General features: G+C 46.7%; 1 protein-coding gene across 1 annotated transcript in view; it reads left to right on the top strand.

The window, feature by feature from the left end:
- ACER3 (alkaline ceramidase 3) overlaps positions 1-24936 on the top strand; it is a 60473-nt gene that overhangs the window by 23704 nt on the left and 11833 nt on the right. The window contains exons 2-9 of the mRNA XM_066622115.1: positions 1852-1962; positions 3324-3376; positions 5156-5208; positions 10247-10328; positions 16879-16914; positions 21594-21652; positions 22631-22732; positions 24653-24757. Coding sequence (XP_066478212.1) covers positions 1852-1962; positions 3324-3376; positions 5156-5208; positions 10247-10328; positions 16879-16914; positions 21594-21652; positions 22631-22732; positions 24653-24757 — 601 coding nt within the window. The remainder of the gene's footprint in view (positions 1-1851; positions 1963-3323; positions 3377-5155; positions 5209-10246; positions 10329-16878; positions 16915-21593; positions 21653-22630; positions 22733-24652; positions 24758-24936) is intronic.

The raw sequence follows: 24936 nt of genomic DNA, 5'->3' as shown, positions 1-24936 counted from the left end.
AAAAACCCTGCTTGCTGCTGCATCAGAATTTGACATTTGTCCCCCACCCACCGCACTACTTGCTAACTCTGTTCTCTTAGGAAAAACAAACAAACCTTTAAAAGATGAAAATTTGTCAAACTTTTCTTAAAAGCCTCCTTGTCCCAGTGTTTTCTGTAATTATTGGAAGGAGAAGAGAAGCAGATTCTCTAAGTGAAACCAGGGAGCAGATTGTTTAAGGGAGAATGTACAGCTGGCCCAATGGCTTTCTGACCTTGAAGCCAAGGCTGTAAGTGGCAACTTGGGTTTATTTTATGACAGTGTCGTTTGTGACCAAGGGCTGGAAGGAGGGCTGCTTCCCCTTCCCCCCACAGTAGTGGGGGGGGGGGGGTAAACCTAGCAGTATAGCCAAACTTTTCATACAGGTCACCTGGTATAATTGCAGGCATCTCCGAACAGGAGCACAAGCAGTCATCTGTAGCAAATGTCACTGTTTTATTGTGATTTTTTTTCTTCTAAATTGGAAATGTAGCTGCACCTGGTGTTCTAGCAAAAATCCTAAGAGAAGAAATGTTCATGGGCCATTCACAATTATAGGAACTTTCCCTAATATTGTTGTTAGGAAAATTACAATTTTTAAAAGTGTTGTCATACTGTAGTTGGAGTCATTTTAACATTATTTAAATATATATTGAAACTAATGACTGAAGTATCTTTTTGGCTTAATGAAGACAAAATATACTTCAAAAATAATTGACCAGTTAGTGGATCAAATCTTTTTTGATTGGTTAGATGTTAAACCCTATGGAAAATATTTTGTTGCGACTGATAACTTAGAGCCACCTTGTGTGTTTTCTGCTTTGCTGAAGTCCAGAATACTAAAGAGTTGCTTTGACTGTTACTGCCTGATTACACAGACCTACAAAATTGAGGGTCAGAAAAGTTTTCCCAAACTTTATGGTGGTTTGATATGAATTTGGGGTGTCGATTCCAAAAATGGCATCTGTTTTGCCCTATCATGTTTAGTTTGGAGATACAGGTCCAGCCTATTTATACACGGATTTGACTCAACACAAACAGCCCCTGCAAATGAGAAGGAGTGTGCTGATCCCTGGAGAAGGGGAAAATGCATCCCTTTAAAATCAGTTTAGAAAACTGAACAGTCCTTTAACAATAGCCTCCTTAATGAGAGAGAGAGGGCAGCTGGCTGACAATCCATCAATCCCTCTCTCTCCAGCAGACTCCTCCCTTCCACCTGAGCACATGAAAGAAAGATGATCCCTTTGCATTGGTGAAGGGAGGGGCTGAGTGAAGCTTGGAGGAGGACTGATTGATGGATTGTCTTCTTAATGGCTCTTAGAGTCAAAAGGTCAGCAAGGCTGTTTTTAAATCACTGGAGCAAAAAAACTTTGTTTTTTAAATTGTTTTGCTGTAGTGTGTTTTTTGCCATCCAAAAGTACTTGGAATGGAACCCACACGAATAATTAGTCTCAACCTGAATAGTACAGCCTCATTAGTGAATGGTTCAATCAGCTTCCTCATGAGGAAGCCATGGTGTAGTGTCTCCAAAACTAGACGTGATAGGGCAAAACGGATGACGTTTTTTTGAATCGGCACCCTAAATATACCCAGGAATTGGTGTAACGTCTAAGGAAGCAAAATTTATGTTGGCCTGTGTTATCCAGTTATCCAGCTTACTGTGTTGGCCAGTTTCTCTGTTTAAAGAGATTGTATCAGAGCGGAGATGCCTGGAAAATCCACACTGTTTCTTCTCTCCTGAGAACTGTTATAGTTGTTTACTGAGCAAATGTAAATCCATCAATAATTTTGTCCATTGCTAATCCCTTTCTGCTTTCCTTTTCTTTCTGGCAGGGAACACTGTTAGTAACCTGATTTTCATTCTACCTCCAATCTATGGTGCAATTCAGAGTTATAAAGATGGCCTTGAGAAACGGTATATAACAGCGTATTTATGCCTTACAGGTGAGTGAAAAGCATTGTATTCAGTCTTCAGCTTTATGGGGACTCTTCCCTTTTCACATAGCTACAGTGTAAAGGCAATTTTAAAATTAAAAATACTATCACCAGACAAAGGTGGCATTTCTTGTGGTTCAAGGGCTTGTTGGTGACTCAAGCCACTTGCAATTGTCCACCAGAAACATGGTTGCTTGTCTTTTGAATCAAGTTAATGTCATGTAAATCAAACAGGATAAAAAAGTAAAATTGCATAGGTGGATTACTTGTGATCTAAGCTTAAATGCAACAAAAGTGAAGCAAACTCTGCACCTTTTTAATGGCAGTAGTGTGGCATGCCAGGTGGACCAGCCTCATCACCTGACCAGCCATGGTGGGGTTGCTACTTGTCTTGCTACTTGTATAAATATAAACAGATGAAGCAGCTGTTTACCAGTCTAGTCTTTAAGCACTAGCCTCCTGCTATTGGCAGCCTTGAATTTACCTCTGGTCAACAGGCTGCTGCCAGGTTTATTCTTTTTGCCGTGGCTCAAAGAGCTATAGCAACTTTAGCAGCACTTAAGGTGCTGATAGTAGCGGTCAGCTCCTGCTGGTTTCCAATTTTTTTCTTTAGATTGAGCAGGAAGTGAGCCTACAACACAACACAGGATCATTTCCTGCCCCTTCTAATAAGACAAAAATGGCAGAAGCTGGTGGCCAAGGATTCTGTCAGTGTTCAGGTGCTGCTGAAGTGCAGAAGCTTAGCAAAAAGAGCTAAGCCAAGTAGACCACCCTTGACTTCACCAAAGATGAGCCCCCCACAGCAGAAAACTAAGGCTGCAATCCTGTACACACTTAGCTGGAAGTAAATCCCATTAAACTCAGTGAGGCTCACGTGTAAGTTCACGTGCTTACAATTGTACTATCAGGTCCCCCCCCCCAAGTGGCTAGACTGTGGGAGCTTAATAACAGGGCTACCTTATTCTGAATTTGGATCATTGGTCTGGCTAGCCCACCACCAACTATTCAGGCTGGCATTAGCTTTCCAAAGTCTTTCCCAGTCCTGCTACCAGATCTCCTTTCAACTGGAAATGCTAAGGATTGAACAAGGGAGTTACCTCACATGCCACTGGCCACACGAATACTCAAAGTGTAAAGGGATGGGCAAAGAAGGGATTTGTGGGCTCCTTGGATTACTACTAAATTGCTTTTTGAGGCACTGTGGCACATGGATGCTGAAGAAGACATCGTGGCTCAGTTGCAATAGTACCCCATTGATCTGCTCTCCTACAAAGTTAGTTTGTAACAGAGTATTGGAGGAGGTGTTCATTTTTTGTTGTCTGTCCCATAATGTGGCTTCCCCTCCTAACATTTTCTTGCTTGGATTTCAGCTGTGGGTTTGGGCTCATGGTGCTTTCATATGACTCTGAAGTATGAAATGCAGGTTAGTACCACTTCAACTGTGCACAGCTTCTAACCTAAGCATTGTGTTCTTGGAATGCATTTGGTTTTTTTACCACGAATGTATCTCGTAAGCAAATGTAATGTAAGCAAATGTCTATGTTTCAGTATGCAAAATAGCAGCAACTGGTACAAGGTACTTGGAGTATAAAGTATATTCAGAAGTCTCAGAAATAACACATGAGGCATTTAAAAACCAGGTTGCATTAACCTAGAGTAAATAAGCATGATAATGAAGCATATGCAGGAGAAGTTCTTTTGACCCTGGGATTGACTCAGATGTAAATAAGTTTATGGTCTGGTAGTATAAAATTATGCAGCATGTGAATCTAAGTGTTTCTCCCTCATAATATTAGAACTGAGGTTTAGGAAAAGAGAATATTTCTTGCAACACGTAATTATATTTATGGAATTCACTGCCATAAGATGTGCTGATGGCTGTGACAGCTTTAAAAGAGGATTCGACAAATTCATGGAGAAGGGGAAGGTTATTAGGTCACAGTGGCTAGATGCTACCTTTGGGTCCTGTGGCAGTGTGCCTCTCAAAACCAGTTGCAGGGAGCAGTGGTGGAAAAGAGGGGTGCCTTTCTCTCCTACTTGCAGGCTTCCCAGAGGTAGCTTGAATCTTATGTTCTTATGATTTGCTATATTAGGGGCGCAATTGTAACTTGCGCTGGAACAGGCAAACCAGGAGGCTTACGCTGTATCCAGCACAGGATTGTGGCTAGCAGCGGCTTAACCAGAGGCAAGGGGAAACTTTTCCCCTTACCCCTGGGTAAGGGCTGCTGGCCACACTGGGTCTCCTCGAACTTGCGCCACCTCCTGAGGTGGCACAAGTCCAAGGAGAGCAGAACGGCTTGAAGCCACTCCGTTCTCCCTGGGATGGGGGTGTACTGCCGGATCCGAGCCCCACCTCCGGCTCCACGCATGCCCGCGCCCAGGGCTGCGCTTTGCCCTCCCTCCCCATGCCCAGGAACGCCTCCCTTCCTCCTCTTCACCGCCCCCCACGCCTACCTTTTCCACTTGTGTCGGCGCAGGTGGGCCGACACAAGTGGCAGAGGGGAAGCTGGCGCGAAGGCTTCTATCAGCTTCCACAGGCCGGCGCTTCTAGGAGCGCTGGCCTGGCTTCCCCTCAAGGACGTGCAAACATGCTTTACGGCACATTTGCGACCTTCCCAGAGCGGCCCAAGGGACTTGGGCCAGCCGAACTGCAGGTTTGGATTGTGCCCTAGGTCATCTATCCAGTTCAGTAAGTTGTTTATTTTTAATGAAGTGTGGATCAGGATTTTATCATCCAATCATTTGGTTAACAACTGTATTTGTATACCGCCTTTCAGCAAAAGTTCACAAAGCGGTTTACAGACAAAATCAAATACTTAATGGCTTAATGGTTAAGGCAGGATTTCCACCTTATTCTGATGATTATAGTAGCTTCTTACTATCAGTGTCTGCTAACCTTTTAACCATTGATAAACTAATCCCACCTCAGCCTCTCTTTCCTCTGTATACCAGGCAGTGTCTTTATACCACAAGCCACACTGGGAGCTAACCATGTCCCATGCAGCCTGTGATCTCCCAGATCACTTCACACAGAACTACATTTATATCTTACTAATTTAAAAAGATTTATTTCTCGCCTTTAAGAAACCTAATGATAATACACATGGTTTTTGTGAAAATAGCAGCCTACGTTGAGTTATCTTCTTCTTTGAATCCTTGATATTTGAAAGTAGAATTACTTACCTGTCTCTCTTTTTTGTAGCTGTTGGATGAACTGCCCATGATCTACAGTTGTTCCGTGTTTGTCTACTGCCTGTAAGTATGCCAACCTTTTTTAAATAGACAGATGGATGAAATTGCTAAAGCAATATATCTGAAAGTTATTGATCTTGTGAGATGAAAGAAATAGGGCTGTGTGTGTTGGCATCCTTCAGTCTCGGAAGACTGTGGTGTCACACTCTGAATGGTGGTTCTGGAACAGAGTGTCCTCTCCAGTGCGCGAAGCCTGGGTAAAGTAGGTATGGAGGATAGGCTGTTACCCATGCAGCAAATCCCCCCTCTCCACGTCGCTGAAATGGTCCACTGGAAAGGCAGAGGCCAATACAGTTGGTTCCAGCGGCGTTGCAGGAGTTGCCAGAACGTGACTGTGTTCAGCCATGAACTGCCTCAGGGACTCCGGCTCCAGATTTTGCCTCGAGGTTGACTCCTGAAGCCTTTTCCATAACTGGATGTAGCCACAAGGCAGTGGAGGTTTGGGATCAGAGTTTTCCTTCTCTCAGATGAGCTGCCTTCCCAGGCTATCGAGTCCCATCTACCCGGGAAATAGGGCTATAGCCACCATTTAGCCTGTAAATGCTGTGTTACCAGTGACAGCACCAAACTGCAGGCCATCACTGCACATTTTTGTAACTACGCTTTGTGGGATCCTTGGCCCCATGTTTTCCTTATATGGCAAATGTGGAGGGGAGAGTTGACAACAGAAGTGTATATGCAACCTTTCCCCCTTATCAAGCTGTCCAATGTAGGCTCTACTTTAGATGCCATATCAATATCCCACGTTTTTCAATAGCCAAAAATGTATCAACAAATATTTTATTAGGAAAAAAATTGAATGAAACACTCTAAGGCTGTGATCCTGTGCAGAATTCCCTGGAAATAAGCAATGTTGAGCACAGTAGTATTTAATGAGCAAACATGTGCAGAGATTATGCTGTTAATGGGGTTTAAATGTTGCGTTCAAACAAATGTTTAACTGTTGTGTTTGAACAAATTCAAAGCTGTACTTGTCTTTTTAAGACATGACAATCAATCACTTGTGCTTTTCTTACACTGTTTAAATCAGGGGTGTCAAACTCATTTCATGTAGTGGGCCGAATAGCATTCATAGCCTACTAAGGGCCAGAAGGGACATCATTAGGCAGATAATGGCAGTTTGTCCCATGTAGAAACTTTGTTTGTAAGCACTTTGTTTCACATAGAAACTTGTTAGCTGCAAGTGAAAGAAGGGAAAATGTACAAATCTTGTTCATCATTTTGAGATATGAGAGAACCCAGTTATCATGCTGGGAGAGCCCAGATATAATTGAGGCTGGATAAACTGCTTCCAGGGTCTGCATCCAGCCTGTGGGCCTTATATTTGACACCTCTGGTTTAAATGTTTTTTTTAAAATTGTTAGCAGACTTACAGGCCATTCCTGAGCTGCCCAGGGTGCCAAAAATGGCTGCTGCCGCATCCTGCACACTTCGGGCAGCCACCAGCGGCTCCTCGGGAAAAGGGGACTTTTGTAAAGGGTAAAGAGAGTAGCCCTGCAATGGGGATACTTGATTCACCACCAACAAAAAGGTCAGTGGTGAATCAAGTGCCTCCGTGTCGGGTGGTGAGTTCCACTGCCTCCCTCCCTCTTTGCTCCCTCCCACGGCACACCTCCTCCCCTCCCCATAACACTTCCAGTCCACCTGCAATGAAGATTCATTGTCATCGGCTGCTGTAGTTGGCATCCTTCAGTCTTGGAAGACTATGGTATTGCGCTCTGAATAGTGGTTCCGGAACAGTGTCCTCTCCAGTGCGCGAAACCTGGGTAAGGTAGATATGGAGGATAGACTGTTACCCATGCAGCAAATCCCCCCTCTCCACGTCGCTGGAATGGTCCAACCAATACGGTTGGTTCCAGCGGTGTCGCAGGAGTTGCCAGAATGTGACTGTGTTCATCCATGAACTGCCTCAGGGACTCCGGCTCCGGATTTTGCCTCGAGGTTGACTCCTGAAGCCTTTTCCATAACTGGATATAGCCACAAGGCAGTGGAGGTTTGGGATCAGAGTTTTCCTTCTCTCAGATGAGCTGCCTTCCCAGGCTGACGAGTTCCATCTACCCGGTGGCTGTTTAGTCGCCTCTTACGACAAGTACAGCCAAACTGAGGGCCTATTCTTATCCCCAGCCCCCAGGGGAATGTATCTCCAAGGATTCCCCAGGGGAGTCGGCTGCTGTATGCCCCGGGGAAAGGAGTGAATGTTTCGCAGTACCCACAGGATCCAGTGGTCTCCATTTTGGAGCCACAGGAGCCTTGGACACCGCTGGGTTCAGGATTGGGCTGTTAGTTAATGTGTGGAGGAGGAGTGTTATAGTTAATGTGTGGAGGAGGCGACTAAACAGCCACCGGGTAGATGGGACTCGTCAGCCTGCGAAGGCAGCTCATCTGAGAGAAGGATAACTCTGATCCCAAACCTCCACTGCCTTGAGCCTACATCCAGTTATGGAAAAGGCTTCAGGAGTCAACCTCGAGGCAAAATCCGGAGCCGGAGTCCCTGAGGCAGTTCATGGCTGAACACAGTCACGTTCTGGCAACTCCTGCGACGCCGCTGGAACCAACCGTATTGGCCTCTGCCTTTCCATTGGACCATTTCAGCGACGTGCAGAGGGGGGGATTTGCTGCATGGGTAACAGCCTATCCTCCATACCTACTTTACCCAGGCTTCGCACACTGGAGAGGACACTCTGTTCCAGAACCACCATTCAGAGCGTGACACCATAGTCTTCCGAGACTGAAGGATGCCAACAACATAGGAGGAGCAGTGGAATTGTGTCCCCCAGCTCTGCTGTGAATCTCTGCACATTCTGCAGAAGCAAGGAGAAGCTCTGTTTGCCCCCTTGTGTTGAGCTCATTCTCTTCTTCTCTGAACAGGTGGGGGTTGGGGCATGCCTCCTCCCTCTCTGTGTATTGATTAAATATGTGTAGTATAGGATTGCAGTCATCAGATAAGTACAACTTTGAAACTGTAAAATTTGATGCTGAATGAATTATGTTACTAATCGTTTGTACAGAACAATACACGTTTAAGGAACTGAAAGTTTTTCTACTGAAAAAGACAGGAGTGGAAATCCTTCTGCTCCACATCTATGTCAGTGCCCACCCTCCACATATTGGCATTGGCTCTTGGTATCTTTCTGCCGCCTTGTGCTTCTGCTACCACATTTTCCAAATATTTAGTGCTTTCACAAAAGGCACTTGTTTGAAAAAAAATGTTGTGGGCGAAGCAAAATGTGGTATTGGATTTCTGATTTAGAAGCCCATAATTCAGCTTGATTTAGAAGCCCATAATTCTGCCTTTGTTTCTTATTAAAAAAGGAAACAAGCTTCTAATCCCGGGGTGCCAAACCCCGGCCCGGGGGCCACTTGCGGCCCTCAAGGCCTCTCTATGTGGCCCTCAGGGAGCCCCTAGCCTCCAATGAGTCTCTGGCCCTCCAGAGATTTGTTGGAGCCCACACTGGCCCAATGCAACTGCTCTCAGCGTGAGGGCAACTGTTTGGCCTCTCAAGTGAGCTGTGGGGTGAGGGCTTCCTCCACTGCTTGTTGTTTCACGTCTGTGATGCAGTAGGAGCAGGAAAGGAAAGGCCAGCCTTGCTTTGTGCAAGGCCTTTTATAGGCCTTGAACTACTGCAAGACCTTAATTCATTCATATAAGTTCATCTTTAATATATTCATTTATGTAAATTTATTCAAATTTGAAATGTAAATTAATTCGGCCCCCGACACGGTGTCAGAGAGATGATGTGGCCCTCCTGTCAAAAACTTTGGACACCCCTGTTCTAATCTCTTATGGCTGCAGAGATGTTTGAAAGCAGTGGCCAATGCATGTGTAAATTTCGGAAGTCAGATGGTTGAAAACTGTTCCTTGGGGTTGGGAATGGTGCTTCAGTGGCTTGTACAGTTTTGCCCTCTGAATGTCTAGCAAAACCATGAAAAAGGGCAGTGAAAGACGTAGCAGTTTGCATACCTTACATGTCATAAGATTCTGCAGCCAGATTTTTCTCCCTGGCCTCCCACAAGCTATAGAAAGAGCAGTTACTGTCTTTTCACCTTATAAGCTGCACTGTGTATTTTGCGTAATGATCGGTCATTGAACTCTGCTACTCCCAGTTACCCTGCCCTCCTCAGCCATGTCTCTCTTCAAGCTCAGTTCATTGTGGGTGTTTTTTGCTTACCCTACAGTAACCTAGAGCAGCAGTCTCCAAACATTTTGGCCAGAAGCACTCATGAAATATCTGGCGCAGTGCTGAGGGCCTTAAAAAATTTAAATATAAAATTTAAATAAATAAATTAGAGTTGGAGCTTAGAAGAATGAATAAGTGAATGTGTGGGCTCATTCACTCAGACTCTCTGGCCCTCAGAACACTCTCCAGATGCAATCAGAGCATAGCTCTGGTCATGTTCAGTCGAGTGAGCCGGAGGCTTTCAGGGGACAAGAGGCTGGCCGTGGGCCAGATAGAAGCTTGCTGTGGGCCGCATTTGGCTCCCAGGCCGGGGTTTGGAGACCCCTGGCCTAGAGTGTTCCATCAGCCTCGCGGTTTTCCCTCAACTGTTGCCTGTGATGTGTTTAAGAGACTCAAAAGTGGCTCAAGGCTTTGAGAGGCTTTTCTTGCCATGAGGTGGGGAGGTGTATGAATGTTAATGCATTTACTCTCACTCCTTTTGGCTCACCCTTGCCTCTGGTCAAGCAGGTTTGGCAGATTTTTGTTTCGTTTGGAAACAACACAAACACCTGTTTTCCAGAGACAACAGTGGGACAATTATTCATATTGCATGCAACTACCCCTCTTTCAACCCATCTTTAGTGCTGAAAAAAATGCTATTGCTTGATTCTTGCTTTGCCTTAAAATGACTGGGGCTTGGAAGAGAGTCGTAAGCAAGCAGCACAGCCGGAGCCACTTCCCACAAGTTTCACTGAGCATCTGCAAGTGCCTGGAGCTTCTCTGTTCTCGCCCCCTCCAAATAACTACCTTATCCACAAGCTTCAGAAGGCTGTAAATGTGTGATTTCATGGTTGCATCGTCTTTCGCACGTGTATCTGTTTCAGGTATGAGTGTTTCAAGTACAAGAAAACAATCAACTTCCCGCTCCTGTTTCTACTAATAGCCTACAGCATTGTCGTCAGTATGGTAAGTGGCACTGTGTTGAGGAGTATTTTACACGTGGGGTAGAGGGCTTGCCTGTAGCATTGTTGAGTCCACCCACTGCGTCCCTCTCCCATCTGTGTGCATGCAAATGCTCTTGCACACATTACAGATACCTCTCCCAGCTGCCAAGATTGCTGTATCCATCAGTAGGATAGGACAGTTGCCCTCCTGGCTCTGAGGAAATCATACTGGGAGCAGCAGGAAAACGAAGAAGGTTCTGCCATGCGCCTAGTCTGTGACTGGTTCACTGCACCCCTGGCCTTCATGGGAAACGAGAAGAATTGGCATTAAAGCTGGAAAGCAGAGAATTTGTCCAAAGCTATAGGCAACTGTGAATACTTCCATATAAACATACAAAACTGCCCTAAGCAGACTCGGGCTCTTGACTCATCTGACTCTGTATAGTCCATTTTGATAGGCATGTTCCCTGGAAGTATTTTCCAGCTCCTGAGAGCCTTCTAACACATGTGAGGAGTGAACCTGGCTCCTTCTGCATGCAAAGCAGTAGCTGTTCTCTTCCTGTGCATGCCTCAAATCGTCTTATGTATTCCTGCCTGCATGTGGTGACTTCAAACCTCCTTGTCCTTCCACCTCAGATCTTTAGAACTGACTTGGGAGACTAGCCAGTCCAAAGACAGAACCATCCATCTCCCAGCTGCTCATGGGTTAAACTAGACCAGCATTTCTTAACATTTGTTCCCTGCTGTACCACTTCACATAATCCACCTATTGGAAGTACCACTATTGGAAGTACCACCACAATTATGTCATCGCCAGTTACTTCTAGATTGGGAGAACAGATGCAACATGACAAACGCTGGTAAGAGGTCCAGGACAGGCTGAAGGACTTTTCCAAGTGCACAAAAAGTGCACACTGGAGCTCTGCCTGCCGAGCTGAGCCTCCTGCTACGGCTTGTCATGTTGCATTACTGGTCTTGCTGCCAGGTGGTAGGAGTCTGGGAGTCCCACAAGTACCGCAGGACACCACCTCAAGTACCACCAGTGCTACAAGTGCACTGGTTGAGAAACACTGAACTAGACAGTTGAGAAACACTGAGAACTAGACAGTTCACTGAGAGAAACTAGACTGGTTGAGAAACACTGAACTAGACAGTTCAGATATCTGTTGGGATCTGGGAGAGTGGATGTGCTGTAGGGAAGTGCTGATAGGACAACCCACTCAAGGAGGTGGATGCAAATGAGCCCAGTTTCTCACCACGGGGGAAGACAGAACGTTCCAAATGTGGCTGCCAGCCAGCCTCTGAACCATGTGCCAAATCAACTCGCCCAAAAGAGATGTGATTGGGTGGTGTGGCAATGCACTTGGCAACTTGTACCTTGTACAGTTTCGAATGCCTCATACCTAGGAAACGAAGCACCCACAATGGATTTGGTTGGCTGAGGTCACAGAAGTCCCACTTCTCTTGCTACCTTTGTGCTATTTATTAATATTGTGCTATCATCATGACTTTGCGTGGCATTTTGCAATTGCAAGAAAGCATGTTCCTGTCTGGAGAAGCTTACAATCTAAAATTCTGCTTGGGAAGGCAGCAGAGGAAGGCAGGGGAAGAATATGTGACCATTTCCGTGACACAGGCTTAGAGACAGTAGCATATAGGGACTAAGGCATTGTGCCAAGGGCATCATTGAAAGGTGGGCTTTGAGAAGGGCTTGCAGGAAGAGAGAGGCTCACCACGCATGTAATCTGGGGGAGGGGCTGTTGCAGGAATAAGGGAGAGCGAGGAAGAGCAGAGGAAACTGTCTGAGGAAGCCAGAGGCCTAAGGTTGAAGACACTAGAAGATTGGAGATCTGTCTGACCCATGAATCCCGTGGGGCACAAATGTTCAGAAAGAGGCGGTGACCATTGCTGCTTCATATTGGCAACCTTCAGTCTCGAAAGACTATGGTATCGCGCTCTGAAAGGTGGTTCTGACACAGCGTCTAGTGTGGCTGAAAAGGCCAATCCGGGAGTGACAATCCCTTCCACACCGGGAGCAAGTGCAGTCTGTCCCTGGTCTGTCTCCCTGGCTATGGGCCTTCCTTCTTTGCCTCTTTGCCTCAGACTGTTGGCCAAGTGTCTCTTCAAACTGGGAAAGGCCATGCTGCACAGCCTGCCTCCAAGCGGGCCGCTCAGAGGCCAGGGTTTCCCACTTGTTGAGGTCCATCCCTAAGGCCTTCAGATCCCTCTTGCAGATGTCCTTGTATCGCAGGTGTGGTCTACCTGTAGGGCGCTTTCCCTGCACGAGTTCTCCATAGAGGAGATTCTTTGGGATCCGGCTATCATCCATTCTCACGACATGACCAAGCCAACGCAGGCGTCTCTGTTTCAGCAGTGAATACATGCTAGGGATTCCAGCACGTTCCATGACTGTGTTGTTTGGAGCTTTGTCCTGCCAGGTGATGCCGAGGATGCGTCGGAGGCAGCGCATGTGGAAAGCGCTCAGTTTCCTCTCCTGTTGTGAGCGAAGAGTCCATGACTTGCTGCAGTACAGAAGTGTACTCAGGACGCAAGCTCTGTAGACCTGGATCTTGGTATGTTCCGTCAGCTTCTTGTTGGACCAGACTCTCTTTGTGAGTCTGGAAAACGTGGTAGCTGCTTTACCGATGCGCTTGTTTAGCTCGGTATCGAGAGAAAGAGTGTCGGAGATCGTTGAGCCAAGGTACACAAAGTCATGGACAACCTCCAGTTCATGCTCAGAGATTGTAATGCAGGGAGGTGAGTCCACATCCTGAACCATGACCTGTGTTTTCTTCAGGCTGATTGTCAGTCCAAAATCTTGGCAGGCTTTGCTAAAACAATCCATGAGCTGCTGGAGATCTTTGGCAGAGTGGGTAGTGACAGCTGCATCGTCGGCAAAGAGGAAGTCACGCAGACATTTCAGCTGGACTTTGGACTTTGCTCTCAACCTGGAGAGGTTGAAGAGCTTTCCGTCTGATCTGGTCCGGAGATAGATGCCTTCTGTTGCAGTTCCAAAGGCCTGCTTCAGCAGGACAGCGAAGAAAATCCCAAACAAGGTTGGTGCAAGAACACAGCCCTGCTTCACTCCGCTTTGGATGTCAAAAGGGTCTGATGTGGAGCCATCGAAGACAACAGTGCCCTTCATGTCCTTGTGGAAAGATCTGATGATGCTGAGGAGCCTGGGTGGACATCCAATCTTGGGGAGAATCTTGAAGAGGCCGTCTCTGCTGACCAGGTCGAAAGCCTTTGTGAGATCTATGAAGGCTATAAAGAGTGGCTGTCGTTGTTCCCTGCATTTCTCCTGCAGTTGTCTAAGGGAGAATACCATATCAGTGGTGGACCTGTTGGCTCGGAATCCACACTGCGATTCTGGATAGACGCTCTCTGCAAGTACCTGGAGCCTCTTTAGTACAACTCGGGCAAACAGCTTTCCTACAACGCTAAGGAGAGAGATGCCGCGGTAGTTGTTGCAGTCACCCCTGTCACCTTTGTTCTTGTACAGCGTGATGATGTTTGCATCCCTCATGTCTTGAGGTACTCCACCTTCTCTCCAGCAGAGACAGAGGATTTCATGCAGCTCAGTGACGATGATCTCTTTGCAGCATTTTAGGACTTCAGCAGGGATGCTGTCTTTTCCAGGTGCCTTGCCAAAGGCAAGGGAGTCCAGGGCCACGTGAAGTTCTTCTAGGGTTGGTTCACTGTCAAGCTCTTCCAGCACAGGCAGGCACTCAATGTTGTTCAGTGCTTCTTCGGTGACTACATTTTCTCTGGAATATAGCTCAGAGTAGTGCTGCACCCAGCGTTCCATCTGCTGCGCCCGATCCTGGATGACCTCGCCTGTGGCAGACTTCAGAGGGGCAATTTTCCTCTGTGTTGGACCTAGGGCCTGCTTGATACCATCATACATCCCCTTGATGTTGCCCGTGTCAGCTGCTATCTGTATCTCGGAACAGAGCTGGAGCCAGTAGTCGTTAGCACATCTCCTGGCAGTCTGTTGGACTTTGCTGCGAGCAGTTCGGAGGACCTGCAGGTTGCGCTCACTGGGACAGGCCTTGTATGCTGCTTGAGCTCTCCTCTTTTCCTCAATGACTGGTGTCAACTCCTCAGAGTGGGCTTCAAACCAGTCTGCCGCCTTGTTGGTCTTCTTGCCGAATATGGACAAGGCGGTGTTGTAAACGGTATTCTTGAAATGCTCCCATCTGTTGGATGCGTTTGCGTTGGCCGGGCCTGGAAGAGATTCCTCAAGCGCTTGTGCAAATTCCTCCACTTTTCTCTGATCCCGGGTCTTGCTGGTATCAATGCGAGGTCTTCCTTCCTTTTTCGTGTGATACAGTCGCTTTGTTTGCAGTTTCACTCTGCTGCACACCAGGGAGTGGTCAGTGTCGCAGGCAGCACCATGATAACTGCGTGTGATCTTGATGCTGGGAAGGCTGGAGCGTCTGGTGAGGATCAGGTCGAGCTGGTGCCAGTGCTTTGATCTTGGATGTCTCCAAGAGACTCTATGTTGGGGCTTTGTGTTGAAGAACGTGTTGCTGACACAGAGACCGTGATGACAGCAAAACTCTAGCAGGCGTTGGTCATTTTCGTTCATCCTCCCAGTGCCAAACTGACCTAAGCAAGTGGGCCATGAACTGTTATCAGCACCAACTCTAGCATTGAAATCGCCGAGGATGAACAATGGCTCTTTTACAGGGATTTTCTTGACAGTGGTGGCCAGGTCATCATAGAATTTGTCTTTGGCTTCTGCTGGAGACGACAGAGTCGGTGCATAAGCACTGATGAGAGTGACAGGTCCTGCTGATGACTGGAGCTGCAGGGACAAAATTCTTTCACTTCCCACAGTAGGTGGGATGATGGATTTCAGCAGGGTATTTCTGACCGCAAAGCCAACGCCATGTTCCCTGGTTTCGTTTGGTGGTTTTCCCTGCCAGAAAAATGAGAAATTTCTCTCCTTGACAGATCCGGAATCTGGCAGCCTAGTCTCTTGAAGGGCGACGATGTCCATTTGCAGTCTGCTCAGCTCCATGTCGATGACAGCTGTTTTGCGTGCGTCGTCTATTTCTTGCAGGTCATCAGAGAAGCCAGGTGTCATTGTCCTAACGTTCCAGGTGCCCAGCTTTAGGGCAGTAGTTTTCTGTTTTCTGTTGCATGGTGCAGAGTTGTCGATCCGCTTGTCGGTTTTCACCCTAAACCCCACGCACCCCATGAGGTTAACGGACCGTGGCGAGGCAACACCTTACTGGCTGGGGACTGCCCAGCTTAAGGCGGGCGGTAGCTGCCCAATGAGATGCAATGATCTCTCCCACCGTCGGAAGCAGCCCCTGGCGTCATGCTCTACGCCAATCGAGCAAAGACTTATAACCGGTAAACTGCTGCTTCCCGTGTTGTGCCGACGCCGTATGGCGAAGTTGGAGTGTCCTCTCCAGTGCGCGAAGCCTGGGTAAAGAAGGTATGGAGGATAGGCTGTTACCCATGCAGCAAATCCCCCCTCTCCACGTCGCTGGAATGGTCCAATGGAAAGGCAGAAGCCAATACGGTTGGTTCCAGCGGCGTCGCAGGAGTTGCCAGAACGTGACTGTGTTCAGCCATGAACTGCCTAAGGGACTCCGGCTCCTGATTTTGCCTCGAGGTTGACTCCTGAAGCCTTTTCCACAACTGGATGTAGCCACAAGGCAGTGGAGGTTTGAGGTCAGAGTTTCCTTCTCTTAGATGAGCTGCCTTCCTAGGCTGACGAGTCCCATCTACCCGGTGGCTGTTCAGTCGCCTCTTACGACAAGTACAGCCAAACTGAGGGCCTATTCTTATCCCCAGCCCCCAGGGGAACCATTGCTGCTTACAACACCTTCATCTGGCACACCAGACGTCTGGTGAGCTGAGCTGTTCTCCTGAGTGTCTTGTTTCCATCTTGCTCTGGGCCTCAGAAACACTGAGGCTGCTCCTGAGCTTGGCTTTGGGGAGCTGCAGCTGACGGCTGCTTCCAACATTAAGCATGTTTTTCTTGCTCTGATTCTCTTCTGAATTGTGTTAAAACAATTCTGTGGGGAACAAGATATGAGTAAATGTTTGGTCCTGCCTGAGTGTAGCAAGCTGAACTAAATGACCTTTAGCCCATCCAGAGTCACAATATGTTGCGATTATGCCTGTTTTCACATATTGTTAGTAAAAAGAAACCAGATGACCTTTATAACCTGACCTACTGCTACTCCTAGGTGTGTCAGTTAATGGTGCCAACCTTTAACCCAGTTGCCCAGACGTCTAGCCTGAATTTATGGTTCAGAAAGCATTTATTCCCTGTTTGGATTTGAAGGAGCTAACAATATGAAAGTGACATTGCACAGCCCTTCCCATTCTCATCCTTCCCATCTTTGGGATGGTTTTGTCTACTGAAGCAAGGGTGTGGACAGAAGTGTACCCTTGGAGAGGCGGAGAAAAATCTAAGCCTCTTTTCAGGGCCGTAAGACCTCTTGCTCTGTAATGAGCCCACTCACCCTGTACCTGGGCCATGTGTAGCACTCATGATTTTAAACAACAAAAGCTGTTTTTTTATAATAATCTGTGTTTATTTTCTGCAGGTTTACCTGAACTGGAAACAGCCTGTGTTTCATCAGGTAACTTTTTTGCACAGTATTTTCAGTTTAAAAATAGGGGATGTGAATGTTAATTGTTTGGAGCCTTTTTTAAAGGCATGGATCCTGTGTAAGCTCAAAACCAGAAATGTTTTCTGCCGCACAGCCTGGTGCCCTCATGATAAAAGTGACTTTATGAACTGAAACACATGTGCATAGAATTGCATACAAACACACACTTATAAATTACATCCATGTTGCATAAAAAGAGAGAAGTATGAAATATCTGTTTCTTACAACCTGCAAACCACTTTTCCTTACAAATAAACTCATGGTCGAACATAATCATTTACCTTGATTAAAATTTGTTAGGGATGTTAGGATCCAGATCTCAAAATGTGTTATAACTAAAAACTGTCAGACAGACAAATAGATATACACACCATCCATATCTTTTCTCCTCACAGATAGTAGTCTGATCTCTTACCACCTTCCCCACCTTAACACCCCTTGGAATTCCACACACAGACGCATGCGTGCACATTCACAGAACCTCTGTTACAAAATAGTCTGGAGGCATGCAGTCTGACTCTACTATTCAGTCACATCAAGACTAGTAAGCTTCCAGGATGTGACTCTGGATACCAAATGTTGTGGTACCAAATGTTTGGTACCCAGAGCTGTTTTGAGCATGCCAGGAAAATAAAAGGGAAAAAAAGAAAAAGAAAGAACACAGTAGTGGTGTAGTTAATATTTCTGCCTCACATCTTCTCCCCTCCCCAAAGAAAATACCCCTTGGAACAGATGAAGTGCTTCTTGGAACAACTGCTACATTCATGTTTATTTGTTTCATGAAAGATGATTGTGTTGATATATCCATGGCTAGCTAGTAGTTCACAGAGAAATGGAAGGAAGATGTGAAATGGTTATGACCCCACACCTTGGTGCTATTAGGCTTATGACATGGGTGCCCCCGACTTATGTAAGAGTTCTATTCCAGACCACCTTGCCTAAATTGATATGCATGTAAGTTGGAATCCCAGTTCCAGTTCATGCTGCAGTGGAGTAAAGAGGAAAGTGAAAGACGCAAGGAGACACATGGCTGCCTTTGCTACTTCAGTAAGACCCCAGCTTATGGAAGTACAGTCAGAAATGGGGATTGGTGGCAGACTGGGGGGGGGGGAATGGTGCCCACCACCCCCCTTCAGTCTTCTACCTGGCTCAGGCGCTACAAAGGTGGAAAGGGTGAGATCAGGAGGAAGGGCTTGCTTTTTGATCCAAGTCTGTACTGAAAAAAGTCAAGATTATGCAAGTCAGGAATCTGCTATAGATGATTATGGAAAATGAGTGAACATCCCATTTTATGGTGCCAGAGTGAAATCGACAGATTTCAAGGTGCCAGCATTAAATGTCGGGCAGTCCAATCCTGAGGTGCCCGGTATGCAGCGCTGCAGCAGTGCCGAAAATGGCTGCTGCTGCACCCAGCACACTCCAGGCAGCTGCAGCCTTCTCCTTGGGAGAAGGGGACTTTCGTCCCCTTCCTGCGGGTAAACCAAGTAGCCTTGCAATGAGGCTACTACGCCGGAGGTTGGCGTAGAATGAAGAGCTTCCATGTTGGGCGGCCAGCCCAACCCAGAGGCTCTGGATCCAGTGGAGCGAAGATCCACCTGTCCCACCTCCCTCTTGCCCTGCTCCCTCCCCTGGAACTCCTCCTCCCCACCTCCCCCCATGCCCCCACCTACCTCTCTGCTGCCCATCAGTCCACACAACCGCCAAGCAGCGAAGCACCAACACTAGGACCCGCAAATGTGCCTTATGGCATGTGTGCAACAGCGAGCACAGGTGGGCACTGAACAGGATTGGGCCCTAAATTCCCAGGCTGGGATGTCATGGCTAGGAATTTTTCCAGCTCTGCACAAGCAAATAAAGAACTTCCTCCTCCCAACTGCATTTCTGAATGAAATCACCTTACTCTGTTATTCAGGGAAAAAATTACCTTGTGAAGCTGGTAGACTTTCTGTTGAGCAATATCATGCTTCGGCACTATGTTTGGCAAGCTGGTAATAATTTTTTTTAACTCTGCCAAATTAGAGGTCTCAGGGCAGGTAGGAGTAATTGCCTAATTCAGCTCATTACCAAACCATTGCTTGTGTTCTTTCAGCGCTAGCTCTTTATTCCAAACATGCTGTAAATTATCTAGGCGGAGCGAGAATAGAAAACGCTCCCCGTACTCTATAACTATATTAATTATTAGAATATATTCAGACATGATTGAATATACTCTAATAATTAAATGTCTCCCTTGACACCTGAAGCAGGAAAAGAGGCAGTAAAGAAGAAGATTCAGACATGACTGTTCCAAGTGTGTTGAAATCTGGTTCTTAAAATAGTATAGGATATACACCTCTCTTGCCGATGAGGTTGACGATTTACTTGCATATATCTTTTATGCTGGTTTAGGCAAGACTTCAACAGACTTATATCTGACATTATGAATGACGCAAGAATCCGCTCCTTTCATGCTATCTCTCTTTTATTTTTTCCCCCCTCCTTCCACTATTTTTGCCATTTTTAAGTCAACACACTTGATGTGGTTACCATCACAATGCATATGAAGGCAGGTTATGTGCTCAGAATATATATGCAACCAACCAGCATATATTTACATTGGGGTAATTTTATGAACATGTGGCTGTGCATGAGAGCCAGTGTGGCACAGCAGCTCGGGCCTTAGCTATGTACCAAGGAGATTCAGGTTAAAGTGCCATCCACACGTGCAGTTTACGTGGGTGACCTCATGCCAGTCACTAACTTTCAGCCTAATCTACCTTGCAGGGTTGCTGTGATACTGATTGAGAGGGAGGAGAACCATAACTGCCACCCTGAGTTCCTTGGAGAAATGGCAATAATAATCTCTAAATTAGATGTTTCCATAGTTTTGTTTCAATGAATGTAGCTTAGTTCTGCAAAGATGGAAATAAAGTTAAGCCACAACAGAAGATACTGGAATCTTTTGATATAAGAACATAAGAATAGCCCCACTGGATCAGGCCATAGGCCCATCTAGTCCAGCTTCCTGTATCTCACAGCAGCCCACCAAATGCCCCAGGGAGCACACCAGATAACAAGAGACCTCATCCTGGTGCCCTCCCTTGCATCTGGCCTTCTGACATAACCCATTTCTAAAATCAGGAGGTTGCGCATACACATCATGGCTTGTACCCTGTAATGGATTTTTCCTCCAGAAACTTGTCCAATCCTCTTTTAAAGGCGTCCAGGCCAGTCGCCATCGCCACATCCTGTGGCAAAGAGTTCCACAGACCAACCACACGCTGAGTAAAGAAATATTTTCTTTTGTCTGTCCTAACCCTCCCAACACTCAATTTTAGTGGATGTCCCCTGGTTCTGGTGTTATGTGAGAGTGTAAAGAGCATCTCCCCATCCACTCTGTCCATCCCCTGCATAATTTTGTATGTCTCAATCATGTCCCCCCTCAGGCGCCTCTTTTCTAGGCTGAAGAGGCCCAAACGCCGTAGCCTTTCCTCATAAGGAAGGTGCCCCAGCCCCGTAATCATCTTAGTCGCTCTCTTTTGCACCTTTTCCATTTCCACTATGACTTTTTTGAGATGCGGCAGGAGATGGAGTTGGAGGGCAATATCACCTCGCTGTGTTTTTTATATGAGGGGATGGGATGTTCCCAAGAGCAATGTACTCCTCTGTTGGCAGTGTGCCTCTGAATAAAGTGTGTGTTGCAGTCCTACTGGAATCCCTGAATGGGCAGGACGAAGTTATGAGTCCCCAGACCGCTGCAGATTTGGTTATCTTCAGCTGATGATGAAGTGCCACAGGGCAAGGGGGCATAGCAGCTGGCAGAAAGAAATGCTGTGTGTGTGTGTGTGCATGCGCATCTACTGGGAGAAAAGCAATAGCTAAGTGGGTTTATCCAAAGGTTCTACTTGGGGCATAGTCCTAACCCCTTATATTAGTGCTTTCCAGCACTGGTATAGCGGTGCCAATGGGACATGTGCTGCATCCTGCAGCTGGGTGTCACTCACAGAGGTCTCCTCAAAGTAAGGGAATGTTTGTTCCCTTACCTCAGAGCTGCATTGCCTACGTCCGTGCTGGAAAGCATCGACATAAGGGGTTAGGATTGTGCCCATAGTGTGAGTTGTTGGAAAATGAAACTGAAGAAATAAGGATTAACTGTAGACAATATTTGATCTAGCAATATGACAGGTGGCAGAGAATGGGACATTATAATTCTTAACAGCTTGCTCCTAGGCCCTCTGATATCACAACTAGTGGGGCATGGTAACAGTTAAACCAGCGCAGGCGATTCCTTGTAGGTCCTTGTGTAAAGCGAAGACTGACTAGCTGTGATTAAATAATGAGTGTGTTGGATACATAAATGGTGTGGAGGAGTGGGGCAGACACACACATGTGCTTAGGTTCAGAGTAGAGGCCTAATTAACACATTTCCATTACCTGCTGCTCTGCTTTGGAAACCTGGTTTTTCCATACCCTGACCTCCAGCCTGTGCGTGCCAGAATTGAATCAGTACCAACATCTTAATTTAATTTTAACTAGCTAGCCCAGTGTAGAGTACTTTTCATCCAAGGAAGGATAAGGTCAAATCGCTTTACTAAGAATAGATGCAGTGCATTGCAGGCTCTACTGGAGAGAGAACTAATACTTTCCTTACCTCCTCCTCTTTCCCACAGGTTATGTATGGGACTTTGGTGGCTGTTTTAGTACTACGATCTGTATATATAGTGTTATGGTAAGTAATGAATTTTAACTTTGAAATGACAGGCTGTGTCTTGCATTCATGTGGTTCTTAATTGAAAGCAGGCCCACACACGACACTGGAATTGGTGATGGCTTCCCAAAGTACCATACACCAGAATTTCTGACCAACTTTGTTTGGAATCTCTCTCTAGGACAGGTGTGTCCAAATGTTTTGGCAGGAGAGCCACAATGTCTCTCTGACAATGGGTCGGGGGCCAGGAAAAAAAGAATTCACAGCCGTGGAACAGCAAGCCATGGACGGAGCTCTTGGCTCACAGTCCACGCAAGAGGTTGAACAGCCTCCCTCATGCAGAGAGCAGTTGTGTCGGGCCAGCACGGGCTCCAGCAAGTCTTCCAAGGGCCAGAGACTCATTGGAGACTGGGGGCTCCGTGCAGGCCGGATTGGGGGTCCCTGAGGACTGCAAATGGCCCCCGGGCCGGGGTTTGGGCACCCCTGCTCTAGGGTGATGGACATGGAATAAGAGTCCTATGTGTACCTGTACGTTGTCATCGCTGCCCCAAAGCCTCCAGTGGAAAGTAGGAGGGGCCACTTACACTGCATATTGCGGCACCTGCTGTACATACTGCGCCACCCCCACCGGCTACAATACTGGCTAGGCCTTGGGTTTGTGGAATTTACTCTGTTGCTTGTTATAGTCCACCAACTGCTGCAAAACAGTGACTTGGGGCAGACATATACATAAAACAAAGGAAGAGGAGAACTTTGAGCACACACCCAGCCCAGGAACCACACACAAGCACACTCTTCTGGTTTTTCCCCTAAGTTTCAGTTGTCTAAAACGATGGGCGTTGGGGGGGGGGAGTAGAAGTGTTTTGTTGGCACTGTTGTTTTTCTTAAAAACCAGTAACCCCGAAACCTTTTGCCAGTCTACCGTTCAGCCCATCCTGACCCTTCTGCTGCCCACCGTTGTTGGAAAGTACTTACCATTTCACTTTGCTCTCTCTGTAGGGTCTACCCATGGCTCAGGGGTCTGGCCTATACGTCCATGACACTGTTCTTGCTGGGATTTGTCCTTTGGAATATAGACAATATTTTCTGTGACAAGCTGAGGTGAGTTCGTTTGTCCTGTGCTTCTATTACTGTCTTTGTTTTTCAATCCTTGGCTTTGCAGTTTTGGAGATGGACAGTGCCCAAACAGGCAGCCATCAGACCACAGTCATTCTCTCCCACCACCACCGCCTTGCCATCACCCTTGGAACCCTGCACCTGTCTTGGCTTCAGCATCACCAGCTCCTTGTTTTCTTACATCTGTGCAGGAAAAACCCTCTCTGTGGTTATCAGGAGGGGGCTGTCACTAATTGCAGTGCACAGCAGTACTGTTAAATTAATACAGCTGAATTTAGGGCTGAGTTAAAGGTTCCAGGGAGAACATTCAGCTCAAATGTTGGAGGGTTTGGGACAGGTGAGCTGACCTGTCTTTCACCACTACCATGTGTTTCGCTGCTTGTGGTACAGCATTAAGACAACAATGGAATGACGGTGGTGGCCACTAGTAGGAAGATTGCCCTGCCAGTTTCCTCACAAAGAATCATTGAAAGGTGTCCACCATCTCCTCATTTTGCTATCTGCAAGTAGATGCATTGTCCCAAAGCTGCTTGGAGGGGGAGGGGGTGCATCTCAGATCAGCCCTATTTCTTACAGTAAGAAAGGTTTATCTAAAACAAAAGGTGCTAGCTGATGAAGGACGTTTACAAAGACGTTTTCCAGAGGACAAGTAGGCACTGGGACCTTCTGGAGATGTTTCTTGGATCTCACAGCAGACACAGAGCTCTCATTCTCAACTCCCTTTCGCCAGTTTCTCTGCCGCAGCAGCAGCAACTACTTGTATTCAGCAGTTCGGCTGCGTATTGCACTTCCTAATGTAGACACCTTCGGGAGTTATGGGATGTAGTGTGATTGTGTGTGTTATGGGGGCCACTTTCTCTATGCCTGTTACCTCCCATCATGGAGACCTTGCACGTCTTGTAATTTGTGCACCGCTACTAGAAAGGGGTCTAATCCAAGTGTATCAGTGCAGGTATGTCAAATTCCCTACTAACAGTCACATTTCAGCCACCCAGCCACCTTGGGTCCCTTTGGGGAGAAAGGTGGGGTATAAATGAAGTAAATAAATAAATTTCAGTAAAACACTCTAGTGCACACACAACATTTTTATCTGCTGAATTTCTGAAAAAGGCAGAAATTCCCCACCTTTGTTTCCCTCCCCCATCAACAAGTATGCAAAGTACTATCATGTTCAAATTGAACTCATTTGGTTCAATTTGATATCTGCAATACGATGTGGTGAGTTACTCCATGAAAAGTCATTGTGATTTTATCAGGGTCCACAGGATTACATCCCCAAAAAAGTTAGTCATGACTAAGTTGCATTGAAATAATAGCTAACTTTTGTTGGACACAGCCGAGTCACTCCATTGTATTAAACTGGTGCTGAATTCAGACCCAAAAACGAAAGGTTTGAAGTAGAAGCCCAGATCCTCATGGTTCGTCTGGGACCTGTTGGCTTCTCAATTCCTCGCCCCCCCCCCCCAGTTTTTGCCCCAGCAGCACTGGAATTTAACCTCTGTATTTAATGTAATGGAGCTTCTTTGCATGAGGCAAGAAGGAAGGGAACTAACTAGCAGTTCTTTCTACTCAGCTTTCAATCTGAGCACAGAAGAAGTTGGTCTGAGTTTGCCTCACCAGTAGGTGATCTTTACAAAAGCCCCTGAAATGCACTTGGGAGAACATCACCAACATGCAATTGGGAATGTACAGTGCAAAAAACCTACACTGCCCTCGTGATAGAAAATATGTATATTTATTTTGGCTGTAGCTATATTTCTCTCAGTGAAAGTTCAGCCAAATCCATGCCTGTGAGGCAATCCACCTGTTCCGAATTGTGTTGGTTTAGCAAGGAATGAGCCAAATCCTATAATTAGCTGCTTTAGCAGAAAAAGTGCATGAGACGGTGGTGTTTCTTTTCCACAGGGGATTTCGTGAGCGGCTGCCTCCAGTTGTGGGTGTCCTGACACAGTTCCATGCATGGTGGCACATTTTTACCGGTCTTGGCTCCTACCTTCACATCCTGTTCAGGTGCAACTCTCCTTCTGTCTGCAGGAATCTCTGCCCCATACCATGCCCCTGGCGTGGCTGTCAGTCAGCTCCCTGGTTAAGAAACCAGGTTGTTTGGTGAAAAGATCTGCTCCTAACTGAGCCGGGGCAGAACCTTCCCAGGTTCCTTGGACTGCTTTTTCCTTAGAAAACAGTGGCAG

Source organism: Tiliqua scincoides, chromosome 3, assembly GCF_035046505.1.
Source record: "Tiliqua scincoides isolate rTilSci1 chromosome 3, rTilSci1.hap2, whole genome shotgun sequence".
In the NCBI taxonomy this organism is placed as follows: domain Eukaryota; kingdom Metazoa; phylum Chordata; class Lepidosauria; order Squamata; family Scincidae; genus Tiliqua; species Tiliqua scincoides.
The sequence above is the reverse complement of the archived record's forward strand: the minus strand, read 5'-3'. Positions and strand labels throughout refer to the sequence as shown.